The sequence below is a fragment of the Vulpes vulpes genome, chromosome 2 (genome assembly GCF_048418805.1).
Source record: "Vulpes vulpes isolate BD-2025 chromosome 2, VulVul3, whole genome shotgun sequence".
Lineage (NCBI taxonomy): Eukaryota > Metazoa > Chordata > Mammalia > Carnivora > Canidae > Vulpes > Vulpes vulpes.
This window is the reverse complement of record NC_132781.1, coordinates 43,867,527-43,886,948: the sequence shown is the minus strand read 5'-3', so window position 1 is coordinate 43,886,948 and position 19,422 is coordinate 43,867,527. Positions and strand designations below refer to the sequence as shown.

The 19,422-nt window shown below is 36.8% G+C and overlaps 1 protein-coding gene across 2 annotated transcripts in view; it reads right to left on the bottom strand.

Annotated features, from left to right (window-relative positions):
• Positions 1-19,422, bottom strand: part of EFCAB5 (EF-hand calcium binding domain 5) — a 170,979-nt gene that overhangs the window by 49,379 nt on the left and 102,178 nt on the right. For both annotated transcript variants that reach the window (XM_026016130.2, XM_072747907.1), the window contains exons 10-13: positions 8,590-8,689; positions 5,042-5,959; positions 2,076-2,150; positions 1,884-1,976 (exon numbers count right to left, since the gene is read on the bottom strand). In XM_026016130.2, the coding sequence (XP_025871915.2) occupies positions 1,884-1,976; positions 2,076-2,150; positions 5,042-5,959; positions 8,590-8,689 (1,186 nt within the window). The remainder of the gene's footprint in view (positions 1-1,883; positions 1,977-2,075; positions 2,151-5,041; positions 5,960-8,589; positions 8,690-19,422) is intronic.

The following is a 19,422-nucleotide window of genomic DNA, read 5'->3' as shown; positions in this document are numbered from 1 at the left end:
GGTAGTTCTATTTTTGACTTTTTGAGGAACCTCCATAGTATTTTCCAGAGTGGCTGCACCAGTTCGCATTCCCACCAATAGTATAAGAGGATTCTCCTTTCTCTGTATTCTCACCAACACCTGTCGTTTCCTGTGTTGTTAATTTTAGCCATTCTGACAGGTGTGAGGTAGTCTCTCATTGTAATTTTGATTTGTATTTCCCTGATAATGAGTGATATTGAGCATTTTTTCATGTGTTTGTTAGCCATCTGCATGTCTTCTTTGGAAAAATGTCTATTTATGTCTTCTGCCCATTTCTTAACTGGATTATTTGTTTTTTGGGTATTGAGTTTGATAAGTTCTTTTTAGATTTAGATGAATCAGGTGATACTGAGCCTCCTCCACCTTTGCTACAAGAGTGACCATATGATACAGGTCTGGTCAATGATTCCCATATGACAACCATGTAGTCCACTATATGCCAATAAAAATGAACCCCAGAGCTTTTTGGGGAACTACTGGGGAAGAATCACTCTTTACATATTCTGATTCCTGAATATAGGATATAGGCTCAGCAGCTCTTATGGACATTTCTGCCACAGCATGAAGAAGATTACCTAAAACTGAAAATTACACAGAAAGGAACAGGGCTGAGAGGCAGAGACAGTATCTCACTGCTGTTATTGAGCTGTTGGATTCATTTGTGCCTGAAGCCAGCTGTCGTCTGGTCTTGACAGTTATATAAATCTATAAATACTATTGCAGTCTCTTCCCCAAAAAGTCTTGACTAATATATTTATCTTGAAGCTCAATCTCATAATATAAAGTGTATTTCATAAAATATCAGCCCAGGGACTTATGTTCAATTTATTCATCAATTCAATCATGTATGCCCTCATTCCTTCCATATGAGATTTGATATGACTTAAAAATAATTACCCATGCAGTTTTTTAAGATGGTTAAGCAAAACTGAAATAAAGAAGTAAGAACAGGAGAAGAAGAATATGAACTAGCAGGCCACAGGACCTTGACCAATGCCATGTATTTCACCAAAATATTTTGAGGATAGAAAGTTTGTTATTTGATCCAGGCTTAAATGAGAAAAAATTGCAGGTAGGAAGAAAATAATATAATTAGTTTTACTACTTGTTGATGAAAGGTAAAATGATAAAATAACAGTGTAGTAAAATATGAGTACTTATTGGAACAATCATTGTTAAATACATGGTTTATTTGGGATCTAAAAGCTACTCTTCTCTCTCTGTTAAGTAGATCTTTCTTTATAAGTCTTCAAAAACAAGACAGATTCTAACCTGTCTCACATATTGAGTTATGGAACTACCAGGGAGAGGAATAGCTGGAATATTTCTATTGAGTTCTAATATCCAATATCTGATTCCCTTTGTATACCTAGATCATAGGTTCAAAGCAGTTGTAAAGGCATGTAATGGTAAAAACAAATTGTATATTAACACATATATTTTAAAGCAGAGAAGTATTCACCTATATATGCCTACATGTACAACTACCACCAAAAACATTCATCTTGTATAAGTTTAGAACCATTAGCTCAGGAACAAAATAATGCAAGGATCACCTTGCCATTGTGTCTTGACTTTTTTTTTTTTTTTTTAAGATTTTATTTATTCATGAGACACAGAGATAGAGAGGCAGAGACACAGGCAGAGGGAGAAGCAGGCTCCACGCAGGGAGCCCGACACGGGACTCGATCCCGGGTCTCCAGGATCACACCCCGGGCCGAATGCAGGCGCTAAACTGCTGAGCCACCCAGGGATCCCCTGTGTCTTGACTAAGTTCAGACTTTATCATGGGGTACCACAGTAAATTAAATTCATCACTTGAGCTATTATCTATCCTTCCTAGTTTGGTTGCTAACATGTACCTGTGAACCTGTTATCACTGTAGAGTAAGTTTGCTTGCTCCTCATCTTCACATTTGATATAATTCATCTTCCAGTTACAAGTAAGAAGTTCACCTACAAAATATACATTTCGTTACATAGACAATTTAATTTCACTTTCATAATGTCTTTGTTCTAGAGTATAAATGCAAGGAGGATTAAATGAGGAGTTACCTGACCATGACTTTCCTTCTATTTTTTGGGACTTTTCACAGGATGGATCTTTCTGAATTTCCTTTTTTGTAGTTTCTAGAAGGTACAAAAGAAAATGGCTACAACAAACTGGAATTTAAATAAAAACTTGCAAGGGAAAAAAAGAAAATGCCTATGAATTGGACATTATAAATTCTATGATATATTCTTAAGTTAATGAATGAGAAAAATGTCTTGCAATAGAACACCAAAAACTTTCTATCAGGTTATTTCCCATATATGTTATATCACATTCAATCACAATGATATCACTTAGTAACTTTAGTTGTTGAGAGCAGCTCTATGGCAAAAACTACTTGTGGTATCCAAATTTGGGCACTCAATACGAGGGCTACATTTCCTAGCCTCTGTCATAGATAGATGTCAACAAATGTCTAAATTGTAACCAATTGTAAGCAAGTGATGTAATGCCTACCTGTTCTCCTTAACCTTCTGGTCAGAATATGGACATGGTAGTGAGCTATCCAGGACTATGCAGTAAGAGGAGACACAAGATAGGACTTAAGCCACTGCTGATTTCATGAGATTGAGCTGTCATATAAGTTTTGACATTTGAATTAGAAGGAAAGAAACTCCTATATTGTTTGGACATTGCTATCTTGTTTTATTATTATTTTTTAGACACTGTTATTTTGTTTTTTTGTTTTGTTTTGTTTTTGTTTTTGGTCTTTTTTTTAGACACTGTCATTTTGGATCACTGTTACAGTCAATGAAATGAAGTCCTTACTAATAAATAACATCTGATTGAATAGCAACTTCACAATTTTTCTAGCTGCACCCCCACTATGTAAGGAGAGCCAAAAATTAATAGCCCTGTTTTATGGAGAGATAAACACAATGCTGATAAAATGATATATTTCAAATTAGTTAATGATAATGTAGAATCTAGAACACAAGTTACTCATGTCCTAGGAGTTTTGAATAAGGATTTTCTTTGGGACTGTGGGACTCTAAAATTAAAGAACAGAACTTTAAAAATATTTATGCCTAACTGAGGTCTTAAGTGGTATTGAGACTGGCTCTCTAAGAAGTTAAAAATTTTCAACAAAAAGGCATATATTGGCATAGGTAATTCAGAGTAAAAGTATTCTGCAGAACAAATACTTGAAGTGCAGGGTTTCTTTTAAAAAATATTTTATTTAGGGGGGTCCCTGGGTGGCGCAGCGGTTTGGCGCCTGCCTTTGGCCCAGGGGATATCCTGGAGACTCGGGATCGAGTCCCACGTCGGGCTCCTGGTGCATGGAGCCTGCTTCTCCCTCTGCCTGTGTCTCTGCCTCTCTCTCTGTTTCTCATGAATACATAAATAAAAAAATATATATATATATTTTATTTATCTACGATAGTCACACACACAGAGAGAGAGAGGCAGAGACAGGCAAGACAGGAGGAGGGAGAAGCAGGCTCCCTGCAAGGATCTTGATAGGGGACTCAATCTCAGGACCCTAGGATCAGGAAACTGAGCCAAAGGCAGACACTCAACCACGGAGCCATCCAGGTGTCCCTGTTTTTTTTTTTTTTGTTTTTTGTTTTTTGTCTTAAATATAACTTTCAGAAACTCTTCTAGAATATATATCTTTTAAAAAAATATTTTATTTATTTATTCATAGAGACACACACACAGAGAGAGAGGCAGAGACACAGGCAGAGGGAGAAGCAGGCTCCATGCTGGGAGCCCGACATGGGACTCGATCCCGGGTGTCCGGAATCATGCCCTGGACCAAAGGCGGCACTAAACCACTGAGCCACCCAGGCTGCCCTAGAATATATATCTTATTTAAAAAGTGGAAGATCCATTTTATAGTTAAAACAAAAGGGCTTCTGGGAGATGTGGTATATATATATATATATATATATATATATATATATATATACACACACACACACACACACACACACACACAACGGACTATTACTCAGCCATCAAAAAAATGAAATCTCCATTTGCAATGACATGGATGGAACTAGAGGATATTATGCTAAGTGAAATAAGTCAATAAGAGAAAGCCAATTATCATATGATCTTATGCATATGTGGAATTTAAGAAACAAAACAGAGGATCATAGGGGAAAAGAGGAAAAAATAAAACAAGACAGAATCAGAGGGAGACAAACCATAAGAGACTGAATCATAGGAAACAAACTGAGGGTCACTGGAGGGGAGGGTGATGAGGGGATGGGGTAACTGGATGATGGACATGAATAGGGCATGTGATATAATGAGCACTGGGTGTTATACAAGACTGATGAATCACTGGCCTCTACCTCTGAAACCAATAATACATTATATGTTGATTAATTGAATTTAAATAAAATTTAAAAAGAAAAAAAGAAAGAGGAAGAGAGGAAGGAAGGAAGGAAGGAAGGAAGAAAGGAAGGAAGAAAGGAAGGAAGAAAGAAAGAAAGAAAGAAACCACGAGCGAGTTTCCAAGGCACCTGGGTGGCTCAGTTGGCTAAGCAACCAACTTTTGATTTTGGCTAAGGTCATGATCTCACAGTCCTGGTATTGGACCAGTGTCAGGCTCCGTGCTCAACACAATCTGCTTGTCCCTGTCCTTCTGCTCCTCTTCCCTTTCTCTCTCTGTCTCTTCCTCTGTCTCTCTAATAAATAAAATCTTAAAACAAACAAACAAAGGGGCTTCTACTGCCTTTTCAGGAATTCAGTGAAATTTTCTAAATGTAACATTACCAGATTTCTTCCTTATGAATGGGCTTCCTGTACAAAAGGAATTCTAGGTAAATTGACAATAGAAACATTCTGGTTTGCATTTAATTGTTCAAGGCCTAGACACATGTTGAACAGCAAAATATCTAAGGTTTGAATGATCTGATATGCCAGAAAAGATCCCAATTGGAATGAGTACTTTCTGAAAAGACTTTTACAATCACTCACAAAGCATGGAGGCAATGTCATAGATGAACTGTGTTACCTGAAAGATGATCTTTTCTTCGTGATGTTGAGACTTCCTCTTGCAGCTCAGAACTCACAAACAGTTCTTTTTCATAGGTTTGTTCCTGACTCCTCTCTTTCTGTGGGGAGATTTCAGTGTACTCAAAGGAAGTAGCATCCCTAGATATTTTACTTTCTCTGAAAATACTACCTCTTCCTGATTGTAAGGTTGAATCCTGTTGTCTTTCTGGGAATATCTCTCTGGATGGCTCTTGTTCTGCAGTTGACCCTTTGAGTGGTCCTTGCTCTGTTACTGACTCTCTGTGTGATCTTTGTTCTGCAACTGACCCTTTGTGTGGTTCTTGTTCTATTACTGACTGTCTGCGTGATCCTTGTTCTGAGGTTGACCCTCTGTGTGGTCCTTGTTCTGTGTCTGACCGTTTATGTTGTCCTTGTGCTGCTATTGATTCTCTGTAGAGTCCTTGTTCTGCAGTTGCTCCCATGTTGACTCCTTGTTCTGAAGAAGACATGCTTTGTGGTGGCTCTTGTTCTATTACTGAGTCACTATGTAGTCTTTGTTCTATTATTAACTCTCTACTTGATCCCTGTTCTGGAGTTGACCCTGTGTGGGTTTCTTGTTCCGAGTCTTTGTCTAGTTCTTTTTCTCCAGTTAACTCTCTGCCTTGTTCTTGTTCCTTGGTTGAAATTCTGTTTCGTTCTTGTTCTGCAGTTGTCCCTCTCTGCTGTTCTGGTAGTGTTGATTCACTATGTTCATCATGATTATGTTGATCTTCTGGAGTTTCTAACAATTTGCTTTGGGTTTTGCTAGCATATTTTTCAGAAAGTAGTGCATTCATCTCTAAGAGCACTCTGTCAAAGTCTTCATAAATATGTTTCTGATTATCCATGTCTCCCCAGAACTCAGGCAAATCTATCTCTTCAAATTCAATGAATGGCCCTAATGCAGAAAACAAAATATTTCCCTAAATAATTGATATTATAATACAGAATCAGAGCTAGTAAACTAATGTAAAACAGCATTGATCACGGTAATTGTAGCATAGGCCTATTGCTTTAAATTTTTTTTTTTTTTTTATGATAGGCACACAGTGAGAGAGAGAGAGAGGCAGAGACACAGGCAGAGGGAGAAGCAGGCTCCATGCACCAGGAGCCCGACGTGGGATTCGATCCCAGGTCTCCAGGATCGCGCCCTGGGCCAAAGGCAGGCGCTAAACCGCTGCGCCACCCAGGGATCCCTGGCCTATTGCTTTAAATAAATAAAATTTACCTTTCCCTACAACACAATAAAAGCAAAAAGATATTCAAAGGAACATAAAAGATACTTACTATTGTAAGTTAGAAATCATCCCTTTCTAAAAGGTATGGTTTGGAATTGAGCATAATTCTTCCTTTTTTTAAAAAAGATTTTATTTATTTATTCATGAGAGACACACAGAGAGAGGTAGAGAAGCAGGTTCCCTGCAGGCAGCCTGATACAGGATTCTATCCCAGGATCCGGGATCACAACCTAGGCCAAAGGCAGATGCTCAACCACTGAGCCACCCAGGCGCTCTGATTCTTCCTTTTCTGCTTGGAGAGTTGCTTAGGCTGCCAAGACAATAAAATTTGTCTTCTACTTTTGGTCCTCCAACAAAAAGTATAGCATAGGGATGAGGAAGAGGACACATGTCTTCCACCTCAAATACCTTTCCAATATCCACAATATCAAAATAAAAGCAAGTCTCTATCATTCCCTGGGTTATGTTTTCCTAATATTCCTTTTCTCTCCCTTCCTTATTCTCTTCCTTTCTTTCTTCTTTATTCCTCAATTCTTTTCCTCCACAATTTATGTGAACATCTAATTCAGAATTCTAGGGGAAGATTGCACAGCATTTACCAGACTTCCACTTAAAAAATAACAACAATAACAAAACGACCCTGGTGTCCAGGACTACTCTCTGTAGTGGGACTCATGAAACAAGACCATCCTGTCCCCTTCCCTCCCCAAACACTTAGTTGTTAAGCTCTAAAAGTGTGATTCCCACAATTTTCAGGACTAATCTGTATCACTCATAGATTTTTAAATATCTATTTTCACACAGATCTAAAATATTGACATTCTTCAGAAAACCCATCCTTCAAAGACTGTTTTTTAAAGATTTTATTTATTTATTTATTCATGAAAGACACACAGAGAGAGGCAGAGACATAGGCAGAGGGAGAGGCAGGTTCCCTAGTGGGAGCCTGATGTGGGACCCAGTCCCAGGACCTTGGGATCACAACCTGAGCCAAAAAGGCAGATGCCCAACCACTGAGCAACCCAGGTGTCACTCAAAGACTTTCTTTTTAAAAAATAAAAATGGTTGGGCAGCCGGGTGGCTTAGTGGTTTAGCGCCGCCTTCGGCCTAGGGTGTGATCCTGGAGACCCAGGATCGAGTCCCACGTCAGGTTCCCTGCATGGAACCTGCTTCTCCCTCTGCCTGTGTTTCTGCCTCTCTCTGTCTCTGTGTCTCTCATGAATAAATAAATAAAATCTTTAAAAAAAATAAAAAAATAAAAATAAAAATGGGGCACCTGGGTTGCTCAGTTGGTTCAATATCTGGGCCCTTGATTTTGGCTCAGGTCATGATCTCAGGGTTGTGAGATCAAGCTCCACATCACACTCTATGCTGGGCATGGAGCCTGCTTAAGATTCTCTCTCTGACCTGGGTGGCTCAATGGTTAAACATCTGCCTTTTGCTCAGGTCATGATCCCAGAGTCCTGGGATCGAGTCCTGCATCAGGTGCCCTGCAGGGAGACTGCTTCTCCCTCTGACTGTCTCTGCCTCTCTCTCTCTGTGTCTCTCATGAATAAATAAATAAAAGATTTTTTAAAAAAGAGATTCTCCCTCTTTCTCCCTCTCTCTCTCCCCACCCCTCCCCTACTTTCTCCCCCTTCAAAAAAATAAATATAAAAACAAAACCCATAATCCTACTTGTTTTGGAAGCAATGAAAGAAAGATATTTTACTGTATAATTTCAGTAAAGGCATACAAGTAAAAATACTTGGGAAAAGGAATTATTCTTTTTAGAAATTTTAGAATTCTAAGTTGGACATTAAAACTGGAATTACCATTACCAACTTAATTTCCAAAACATTCAAATTTCACTCAAGCACCTCTTAATTTGAATGAACCTAAAATTGAGTTCTAACTTGACAACTTTTAGTATTGCACTATAGTGAAAAGTACATCTAGTTGTGGTGAATGAACAGCTAGATTAGCTACTATGATCTAATTAGGGAGATGTCATGTGAAAGGATTCCATGGGAATACTTTTAGTATATGAATGTACTGTGTCATTCCAGCTTGAGCATACTCCCTTTGTGTTTTTTAAAAAAATTTATTTATTTATTCATGAGAGACACAGAGACAGAAAGAGAGAGAGAGAGGCAGAGACATAGGCAGATGGAGAAGCAGGCTCCATGCAGGTAGCCTGAGGTGGGACTCTATCCCAGGACTCCAGGATTACACGCTGGGTGGAAGGCAGGCGCTAAACCTCTGAGCCACCCAGGGATCCCCAAACATACTCCCTTTGAACAGCACTTACATTGTCTTGGGTTTCGTAGCAAACTTCTAAGCATTTTTGAACTTTGGTCATAGAATGTTTCCAACAAAGCCAATGTCCTCTGCCGATCCAAAAATCCTACCTAAGCAGAAAGTTTGCAATTAGTTGATACAGGAGATTTGAGATTTTTATGTAAATGAAATACAGTTTCTTGAAGCTTTTATCATCACTACCACTACCATAATTATGTAAATAAAAGTTGCAGAGTCAAAATCAGGAAAGTGTATCTTGCCTTTAGGCTTATACTCTACTTCTCTATCGTGTGACATGTCAAAATACCTTGCACTTAATAGATGCTTAACAATAGTTACTGACTTAATAGCTAAATCCAATGTGTAATGCTCAGTTCTTAATTAATGTGATCTGAGTATGACATTTGAAACAACGGCTCTCTAGTTGTTTTTTGCATCATTTTTGAGAAATATTTTTTTTTATTTTTAAAATTTTTTTTATTTATTTATGACAGTCACACACAGAGAGAGAGAAAGAGAGAGAGAGAGAGAGAGAGAGAGAGAAGCAGAGACACAGGCAGAGGGAGAAGCAGGCTCCATGCACCGGGAGCCTGACGTGGGATTCGATCCCGGGTCTCCAGGATCGCGCCCTGGGCCAAAGGCAGGCGCCAAACAGCTGCGCCACCCAGGGATCCCGAGAAATATTTTAACTACAGAAAAATAGGGAAAATTATAAAACTAATGTTTGTATTCCCAGCACCCAGAAATGATTATTAATATTTTGTTTATGTACTTTAAAAACATATAATTGATATCATAGCACATGTGTACTTTTTATTTTTTTACTTATTTATTTTTAAAGATTTTATTTATTTATTCATAGAGATGCAGAGAGAGAGAGAGGCAGAGACACAGGCAGAGGGAGAAGCAGGCTCCATGCAGAGAGCCTGACGTGGGACTTGATCCAGGGTCTCCAGATCACGCCCTGGGCTGCAGGCGGCGCTAAACCGCTGCGCCACTGGGGCTGCCCACATGTGTGCTTTTTAAAATTGCTTTTATTTACCAAACATTGAGGTCAATTCATGTATGTAAAGAAATAGATTGTATTCCTTTTAGCTGCTGTATGGTATGCTATAATATGAAAACACTGTAATTAAAAAAAATATTTAGATTTACTTATTTATTTGAGAGAGAGAGAGAGAGGAGGGACAGAGGGAGAGAGAGAGAATCCTCAAGCCAGACTCACTGCCCAATGCGGAGTGTGGTCCCAGGACTCTGAGAACATGACCTGACTGGAAATCAAGAGTTGGCCACTAACCCAACTGAACCACCCAAGTGTCCCCAAAACACTATTTTTTTAAAATTCATTTATTGATGGGCATTTAGATTATTTCCAATGCTTAGATACCAAAATAATGCTGCAGTGGATATCCTTATACACATCTCCTTGCATACATGTATAAACATTTCCCTAGGGTAAGTAATTAAAAGTGTTAATTAATAGATTGTACACTATCAACATTTTCAGCTATAGTGGATATTGTCAAGTTGCTCCACAAAATACCTATACCAATTTACTTCTCACCATTGCTGAATGAGAATATTATTTCTCCATATCATGACAATACTTGATATTGTTTGAATTCATAATTCTTTTCCAATCTGATGGATAAAAATGGTATCTAGTTATTTTAATTTGCATTTCCTTAACTAGTAGTGAAATTAAATATATTTTCATATGTTTATCTGTATTTGGGTTTCCTCACCTATGGAAGGCTTTTTTATGTCCTTTCTTCAGTTGGGAATAGTTGTCTATTTCTTAATAATTCATAAATTTGTGATAATGATTATTCTGTTATCGATATAGCAAATATCCTTTCCCAGTTTAATCACTTATTTTTAAATTTAACTTTTGGTAAGTTTAGGCATACTAATGTTTTTTAATTTTGAGGTAGCCAAATGTGTTGACTATTTCTTACATGGTTTGTGTTTATCACAGGTATTCATTAAGAAATATTACCTATACTAAGGTCAAAAGACATGCTCTGTGTTCTATGGGTGCTACTAAAACTTTTACAGTTTTGTTTTCCACATCCACGTTTTTGATAACACAGGACTTATTTTTGCTCATTATTGAGGCTCAAGTCTAATTTTAATTTTTTCCCAATTATCCCAACTTAGCATTTATTTATTTTCTTTTTTTAAATTTATTTATGATAGTCACAGAGAGAGAGAGAGAGAGAGAGGCAGAGACACAGGCAGAGGGAGAAGCAGGCTCCATGCACCGGGAGCCCAACGTGGGATTCAATCCCGGGTCTCCAGGATCACGCCCTGGGCCAAAGGCAGGCGCTAAACCGCTGCACCACCCAGGGATCCCAACCAACTTAGCATTTATTGATTAGTCTCTTCTCACTGATTTATTTGTTTTGTTTTAAGATTTTATTTATTTATTCATGAGAGACACACAGATGCAGAGATGAGGCATAGGGAAATGAAGGCTCCCTGTGGGGAGCCTGATGTGGGCCAGGACCCCAGGATCATGACCTGAGCCAAAGGCTCAACCACTGAGCCACCTAGGTGCCCCTCTCACCTATGCTACCTATGGTATACACTAAAGTCTCACATACCCATAAATCTGATTCCAGGCCCAATATTCTCTTAATATAGCTTTATTTTTAAAAACCAGAGAAATCTTCCCCAATTTGTTCTTTTTGTAATTACTTTTGGACCTTCACCTCCGTAGAGTTTTTAAAAAGTAAATCTTTTTAAAAAATACAACATACATACAGAAAATTACACAGGTAATAAGTGAATGGTTTTATCACAGTATAATCATACACAGGAGCTGTTTCTCAAGGGAGAATAGTTAACATTAGTAGAGGGCATGATTTTTTCCCAAACTCAAGGAATCTACTCTGTAATTCTTCTAATGCAACTTGCTATAACATTCCAATTTGCCCCATACACTTCAAATACCGTAGGATCGTCTAGGTGATAAGGTATAAGGTAAAGAAGGTTTTTTGTGCTGCAGCCCTACAGATCTCACAAAGTCTTTCTTTCTACAAAGCTCTGGAACTTACTCTAGCAGCTGACAGCTCAATTAGTGTATAAGAGCAGCACATGAAAGTATAAGTTGTTCCTAAGCTGTAAAAAGGTCCAATAAACATTGTGACTCTTTCTTTGTGGCAGGTGGCACATTTGCCTCATATTTGAGATATTCTATCATGCTTCAGACTATTGAACCACTAAAACTTTTATTAAGGTAGTAAACCCTGATTTTATGTGGTTTTTATCTTTGACCCTCTGACACATATGGGCTATGCTGAGGCATCTAATGCTACTTTATGCTCAGCAGGTCCAATCACCATGATGGAAATAATTGAGGTAGTAGATCTGACATTTCTGTGAAATGTCTGCATACTAGATTATAATAGAGAGAAAGAAGCCTGCCTTAGTGCTATGGTAGGGCAGTAAAAGTACAGTGTTGACAGGTGAAGTCAAATTTCTGTTTGTCTTGTAAATTGCTCTGAAGAAAATAGTACTTGACAAACCAATAGTTGTAAATGAGGAGGCTATGTCAATTTGATTTAATAAAGATTCCACATGGTGAATAACAACTGCAAATGGAGTCACAATAACCTACAAACATTCTTTAAGATTTATCTTCTGCAGTGGTGTCTGGTGGTCGGGTTGGTTGAGCATCTGCCTTCTGCCATCTGCCTTCCCCGGTGTCCTGGGGATCCTGGGATCAAGCTCTGCATCAGGCTCCCTGCTCCACCAGGGGCCTGCCACTCCCTCATCCTCTCTCTCTGCTGCTGCTCCCTCAGCTTGTGCTCTCTCTCTTTGTCCAAATAATAATAAAATCTTTTTAAAAAAATATCTTCTGTATAAGCAAAACAGAAGAATTAGACAAGAATGTAATAGGGTTACTTCTTCTGAATCCTTCACATCATTCATATATTTTTATATCTAATTTCTGTAGAATTGTTTTGTTTTTCCTTTTGATTGATTGACTGACTGATTTTTACCATTCTGGCAGAGAAAGTTCACAAGTTTTTATTTGTTCCTTCCTACCATGATAGCCTTCAGCCCCCAATTTGTGAGGATGCTGCTAGTTGCTGAGTATGTCTATTCCAATTATACATTCAGGAACCAGAAATAAACATAGCTAAATACACAGGTTAATTGGGGTGCCAAAATAGCATTTATTACCTGACATCCATAAACTCTAATTTTATTTTTTTAATTTTTTTAAATTTTCCAAACAATTTTATTGATAAACTCTAATTTTAACCAATGGTCCACTGGGGCATTTTGAGATCCTAGGGATTAATATTAACTTGAAGTCAGTGTCCGGTAATTTCAGAAAATCTTGGATATTGCCCTTTTTCCAATGAACTTCACCCTAGTAAATGGCTACAGATCTTTTGAGGAACTCCTGGAATAAGATCTACTGTACATGCTTGAGGTGGTCTTATAGGATTCTTCCTCAAGAGAGCCAGCTTCCTATTCTGAATCAAAGGATTCTGTATGTGTAAATTGGCTTAAGTCTAGAAACTAGATAAGAAGCCAAGATTTTCCATTGAGGTGTCTCAATTCACATTTCTGGCCCCATAGTTAGAGCTTTTCTATAAATAACTCTAAAAATAATTTAGTAGACATCCTATCTATTTAATCTCTGGGGAAACCATGATTATCAGAGAAAAGCCATGTGGGTCAAAATTTTCAGATAACCACTTTAATTCTTGCTGTTCGTTGTTGTATTTCCAATTATACAATCAGTAAGTAGGTAAATAATGTAGTGTGAGCCCTAAGCAAAATGAGCTCATTATAATATGAACTTTGACCTTAGGCATTAGGTCAAAATACCGTTTATCTGTGTTATCTATAAGCACTGACTTTCACCAGTAGACCTTGTATCTGGCAGTTAAATACCATGTCTTCTATTACTCTGGTTTCCCATAATTTCAATGGCAATATTTACTACCATCATTTTCAGTCTACAGAAGACAGTTGCCAAAGAGATTTTCAGAGATGCTAATACTCCCCTCATTAATGTATTTCTTAAGAAAGTGTCATCTGGGCCCTCTGGGAGGATATGGTAAAGGTGCATAGTAGGCAGGATACATAAGAGAATCAACTTTAACAATCTTATAAGCCTTTGGATTTCTTCCTCTATAGTATGCCAAGAAGATTCTAGCATCGCAATCTCATTGAATGTAGGCCATATTTGGGTCAAGGTTTCAGTTTACCTGTCAAGGGAACTGTTAAAACCATTCTCAGATACTCAGAATATTACTGCTAATTAAATCTTCTAGTATAACAATATTGACAAGTTTGATCCAATCCTTCTTAGCCTAAAGGTTTTATAATCAATCCCTACACATATCCTCCAGATTTTTGCTGTGATGAATGAGCAAAAACTTGCTATTTTCTTGGAGTACCAACAATCACCTCTCAGTACAGATTTGACTAGTCCTGATGAGACATGATGAGATCTGACTCCAATTTTGGGTCTAAAGGCAATGAATGCTAAATAGGGGGACCTTAAGGAAAATAGACACACCCCTGCAAGCTAATTACCTTAAGTGAAGTTATTATAGGGACTCTAAGGAAATAAAGGCTAATATTCTCAAATAGAAGAGAAGAGATTGCTTCTGCTGCCAAGGGAGGCTTAGAGAGATTTGTAGCTCAAGTCTTAGTTTCCATCCAAATGTAAACATTCCAAGTCTTGGGGTTCCTCTATTTTCCAAGGAGCATGCTAACTTTCACATAAGAGACTTGGCAACTGTATGAATTCAATTTACATTTTAATCTTGTCACATTAAATTTGGGGCTGATTTTTCATCCACATCTGCACTGAATCTACAAGAAACAGATATTCCTTCAAAGTCATCATGAAAATTTTCTGGTTTTCTGACTGCAACTTGCGCTGAGAATTTAAAGCCCTGAGCTTGTTTTTACTTTCTACAACTTCTCAAATGCAGTGAAAGGAAGCCCATCCACTGACAGTCCTTGTAGTCAATACTTTTTAATTGTGGTTTAATGCAGCAGCCATTTGTTCTCTTACCGCCCTTCCTATAAGGGCAGTGCATCCTAAACAACCACAGTGCTAATTTTAAAAACTTTTTCATTGAGGGATAATAAATATGTAAAAGGTGGTCTTGATCTTAGGGTCATGAGTTCAAGCCTGAGTTGGGCTCCATGCTGGGCGGGAGCATACTTAAAAAAGAAACTAACAGGGTGTGCATATCCCAAGTGTTTAGCTCAATGAATGTTTCCCTGTCTATACTCTGTATAAATACCACTCAGGTAAAGAGATAGAACATTTTCATCATTTCCCCAAGGGTCCTTCATGGTTTCTCTTAGACAATAATTTCTCCAAAGGTAACAAAAGTTTTCCTATTTTTAAATTTAATGTAGATGAAATTATATAGTATATGCCCTTTTGTACATTTTCTTGTTCAACATTATATCTGTGAATGTTATTCATGTTTCATTTGTCTGTAATTTATTTTTCATCGCTACATAATATTGTAGTGCATTAATATATAAAAACTTTAAATAAGTTTTTATTTATATTATTATATTATTTCTTTATTATATTATTTATTTTATTTATCTTTCCATTGTTGATATACATTTGTATTCTTTTTAGTTTTTGATTTTATAAATAATGCTATGAACATTCTTATTGTTTTGTTTTTAAAGATTTTATTTATTCATGAGGGACACAGAGAGAGGCATAGACACAGGCAGAGGGAGAAGCAGGCTCCCCGCAGAGAGCCCAATGTGAGAAGTGATCCCCAGACCCCAGGGATCATGCCCTGAGCTGAAGGCAGACGCTCAACCGCTGAGCCACCCAGGTGTCCCCATTCTTGTTTTTTATTGACCCAAGTGAGGTATAATTTACATCTAATAAAATGAGCCAATTTTAAGTGTAGAATTCAAAGAGTTGTGACAATATATACATGCATGTAACTACTACCACAATGAAGACATAGATTTTTTTCATTAAATCAAGAAGTTCCCTTGTGCCCCTTTGTAACCAGTCCCCTCTATTCATGGCCCCAGAAAACTATCTTTCTGCTTTCTACTGCTATAGATTACTTTTCCTTTTTCTAGATTGTCATGTAAATGAAATTATGTAGTATGTATTTTTGTCTGCCTCCTTTCATTTAGTATAATATTTTTTAGATTCATCAATGTTATTATCAGTAGTTCATTTCCTTCTATTGCTGAGTAATATTCCACTGTATAGATATACTACAAAGTGTTTAGTTTATCTACAAGTTGATGGACACTTGGGTTATTTCTAGTTTGGAGTTGTGATTTAGACTGGTAAGAGCATTCACATACAAGAATTTGTATATACATATATTTCAATTTTCTAATTTTATTTCATTTCTTCTTGGTAAATATTTGGAAGTGGTATTGCTGGCTGCTGGATCATATGGTAGGTATATGTTTAACTTTTTAGGAAACTGCCAAAATGTTTTCTAAAGTGGTTATTCCATTCCTATGAGCAGTGTATGAAAATTCTAGTTGTTCCATATCTTTGCCAATACTTGGCACTGTCAGTCTTTTTTTTTTTTTTAATTTCAATATAGTTAACATAGTGCTATATTAGTTTCAGGTGTACAACAGAATAATTCAGCAATTCTATACATTACCCAGTGCTTATCATTAGTGATCCTTAATCTCTTCCATCTATACCTCCTCCCTGGTAATCATCTTATCTCTATAGATAAAATTCTGTTTTTTGTTTTGTCTCTTTTTTTCTTTATTCATTTGTTTTGTTTCTTAAACTCTACATATGAGTGAGACCATATGGTATTTGTCTTCCTCTGACAGACTTACTTCACTTAGTATTGAACTCTCTAGATCCAACTATGCTGTTGCAATTGGTAAGATTTCATTCCTTTTAATGGCTGAATAATATTCCACTGTGTGTGTGTGTGTGTGTGTGTGTGTGTGTGTGTGTGTGTGTATACATTCTTTATCCATTCATCTATCGATGGGTACTTGGGCTTCTCTCCATAATTTGGCTATTATAAATAATGCTGCAATAAGCATAGGGGTACATATATTTTTTTGAATTAGTGTTTTTGTATTCTTTGGGTAAATACCCAGTAGTGGAATTACTGGATCATATGGTAATTCTATTTTAATTTTTTAAAAAGATTTTATTTATTTATTCATGAGAGACACAGAGAGAGAGGGGGGCACAAGGCAGAGGGAGAAGCAGACTCCATGCAGGGAGCCCAACATGGGACTCGATCCCGGGTCTCCAGGATCACACCCTGGGCCGAAGGCGGCGATCACCTGGGCTGCTCCTATTTTAATTTTTTGAGGAACCTCCATGTTGTTTCTCTCAGTGGCTGCTCCAGTTTGCATTCTCAGCAACAGTGCACAAGGGTTCCTTTTTCTCCACATCCTTGCTAACATTTGTTTCTTGTATTTTTTACTTTAGCCATTCTGAAAGGTATGAAGTAATACTGCATTGAGTTTTGATTTGCATTTCTCTGATGATGAGTGATGAGTGATGTTAAGCATTTTTTCATGTGTCTGTTGGCCATCTGAATGTCTTCTTTAGAGAAATGACTCTCAATGTCTTTTGCCAATTTTTAATTGAATTATTTGGTTTTGGAGGTGTTGAGTTTTAGAAGTTCTTTATATATTTTGGATATTAACCCTTTGTTGGATATGTAATTTGCAAATATCTTCTCCCACTCAGTAGGCTGTCTTATAGTTTCATGAATTGTTTTCTTTGTTGTTCAGAAAAATTTATTTTGATGTAGTGCCAATAGTTTTTGTTTTTGTTTTCCCTTCCCTCAGAAAATATTTCTAGAAAAATGTTGTTATGACTGATGTCAGAGAAATCACTGCCTGTGCTCTCTTCTAGGATTTTTACGGTTTCAAGTCTCACATTTAGGTCTTTAATCCATTTTGAGTTTATTTTTGTGTATAGTGTAAGAAAGTGGTCCAGTTTTGTTTTTGGGGTGTTTTTGTTTTGTTTTGTTTTGTTTTGTTTTGCATGTAGCTGTCTAGTTTTCCCAGTACCACTTGTTAAAGCAGTTATCTTTTCTCCACTGTATATTCTTGCCTGCTTTGTTGAAAATTAATTGACCATATCAATGAGAGTTTATTTCTAGAGTTTCTATTCTATTCCATTAATCTGTGTGCCTATTTTTGTGCCAGTATCATTCTGTTTTGATTAATACAGCTTTGTGTTGTATCTTAAAATCTGGGACTGTGATACCTCCAGTTTTGTTCTTCTTTTTCAAGTTTGCTTTCACTTTTGGAGCCTATTAGGGTTCCATACCAATTTTAAGATTATTTGTTCCAATTCTGTGAAAAATACTGTTAGTATTTTGATAAGGATTGCATTAAATCTGTAGATTATTTTGGGTTGTATAGACATTTTAACAATATTGGTTTTTCCAGTCCTTGAGCATGAAATATCTTCCCATTTGTTTGTGTCATCTTCAATTTCTTTCATCAGTGTTTTATAAGCTTTCAGAGCACAGATTTTTCATGTCCTTGGTAAGTTTATTCCTAGGTATTTTGTTATTTTTGGTGCAATTGTAAGTGGGATTGTTTTCTTAATTTCACCTTCTGCTACTTCATTGTTAGCGAACAGAAATGCAATGGATTTCAGTATATTGATTTTGTAGACCTTACTGAATTCATTCATCGGTTCTAGTAGCTTTTTGGTGTGTTATTTAGGATTTTCTATAGAAAGTAGCATGTCATCTGCAAATAGTGAAAGTTTTGCTTCTTGCCTACTGATTTGGATTCCTTTTATTTCTGTTAATTGTCTGATTGCTGTGGCTAGGACTTCCAATACTATGTTGAATAAAAGTGGTAAGAGTGGACATCCTTGTCTTTTTCCTGATCTCAGGAGAAAAGCTTTTAGTTTGAATAGTATATTAGCTGTGGGTTTTTCATATATGGCCTATATTGAAGTATGTTCCCTCTAAATCTTCTTTGTTGAGGGTTTTTAATCATGAATGGATATTGTACTGGTATTGTCAGTCTTTTTAACTTTAGCTACTTTAGTGAGTATAATTTTTATCTCATTGTGGTTTTAATTTGCATTTCTTTGATGACTAATGACAATGAACATATTTCCATGTATTCAACATACATATATTTTCTTTTCTGACATGAAAAGGCATAGGCATTTTTAATTGAATTGTTTCATTAAGTTATAGGAGTCCTTTATGGATTCTGGACGCAAATTTTTTGTCATTAAATGTATTGCAAATATTTTCTCCCAGTCTATAGCTTCCTTTTCATTTTTTAAAAAGATTTATTTCTTGATTTTAGAAAGAAGACACAAGCAGGGAGAGTGGCAGAGGGAGAGGGAGAGGGAGAGTCTCAAGATTTCACACTGAGCCCAGAGCTTGACATGGGGCTCAATCTCACAACTCTGAGATTATGACCTGAGCTGAAGTCAAGACTTGGATGCTTAACCAACTGAGCCACCCAGGTGTCCCTCTTTTCATTTATTTAATAGTATCTTTCAAAAAATGGAATTTTTAAATTGGGTGTAGTCCATTTTATCAAATTTTCTTTTAAGTTTCATGCTTTCTTCTAGAAATTTGTGATTTTTACCTTAAACATTTAAGTCTAAAGCTTATTTCAAGCTTATTTTTATGTATGGTGTGAGGTAAAGTTTGAGGTACAATTATTTCCCCCTAGAATTGGTAGTCAGTTTTTCTAGCACATGTTTTCAAAAGATTATTCTAGGCACCACTCTTTGTTGAAAACAATTGCCTGTGCCCATGTGGTTTTATGTCTGACTCTATTTGGTTCCATTAATCTTTTTGTCTATCTTTATACCAATACTGTGCTGTCT